General features: G+C 44.0%; 1 protein-coding gene across 1 annotated transcript in view; it reads left to right on the top strand.

The window, feature by feature from the left end:
- LOC106818703 (uncharacterized protein KIAA1109-like) overlaps positions 1-95 on the top strand; it is a gene marked incomplete at its 3' end in the record, with an annotated part of 13680 nt that extends 13585 nt beyond the window's left edge. Inside the window, exon 21 of the mRNA XM_014823379.1 lies at positions 1-95. This exon is cut by the window's left edge and continues 47 nt beyond it. Coding sequence (XP_014678865.1) covers positions 1-95 — 95 coding nt within the window.
- Positions 96-807: the final 712 nt, after the last annotated feature.

The raw sequence follows: 807 nt of genomic DNA, 5'->3' as shown, positions 1-807 counted from the left end.
GAGTGCCGGCGTCACGGCCCTCGTCCAACACATACACCTGAAGCAGTACATCCTGAGCAAGGTGCCATCCACCAACGCCCCGCCGCCGCAGAAAGGTAGGTGACCGGTTCACAGGCACTCCTGCATGGACGGCCTCCCGCAGCAGTAGGGCTGTGTTTCGCGAGTTCGCGGGAGCATTTGCCTTGGGGCACAAATATAAACTGCTGTTTGATTGGAGAAATCTCGTTCAGTGGAAGTGTCGAAAGTGTTGATAAGTGATGATTCGTTCTATGGAAGGTGTTTGACTGTGTAACTGTTACTCACAGGAAGCACCACAGCTTGTCTTTATATACAAGTGTCCGTTCTTGTGCGTCTCTATAGAGGTGTCATTTATATACAGGGGTCTGATATCTTAGACGGTGTCCTTTAATACAAGGTGTCTGCTCTCTATAGAGCTGTCCGTTTATATACAGCGTGTCTGTTCTATCATAAGATGTCCTTATATAGGCAGGTGTCATGTTCGTATAGATGCATGTCCTTTATATACAGGTGTCTGTTCCTTAGAAGTGTCCTTATAGACAGGTGTTCGTTCTATAGCAGGTGTCCTTGTATTATAAGGCTGATCTGCTTCCTATAGAGATTACTTTATAATACAGGTCTGTTCTTATAGAAATGTCTTTATTATACAGCGTGTCTGTTCTATAGAGATGTCCTTATATACAGGTGTCTAGTTCTAATAGAGGATGTCCCTTTATTCATGGTGTCAGTTCTTATAGAGGTTTCCTTCTACTATACAGTGTGTTCCGTATTATAGAGGTGTCTTTTATA

This window comes from Priapulus caudatus, unplaced genomic scaffold (assembly GCF_000485595.1).
Source record: "Priapulus caudatus unplaced genomic scaffold, Priapulus_caudatus-5.0.1 Scaffold2442, whole genome shotgun sequence".
In the NCBI taxonomy this organism is placed as follows: Eukaryota; Metazoa; Priapulida; class Priapulimorpha; order Priapulimorphida; family Priapulidae; genus Priapulus; species Priapulus caudatus.
Note: the sequence above shows the minus strand (reverse complement) of the source record. Positions and strands in the feature narration are given on the sequence as shown.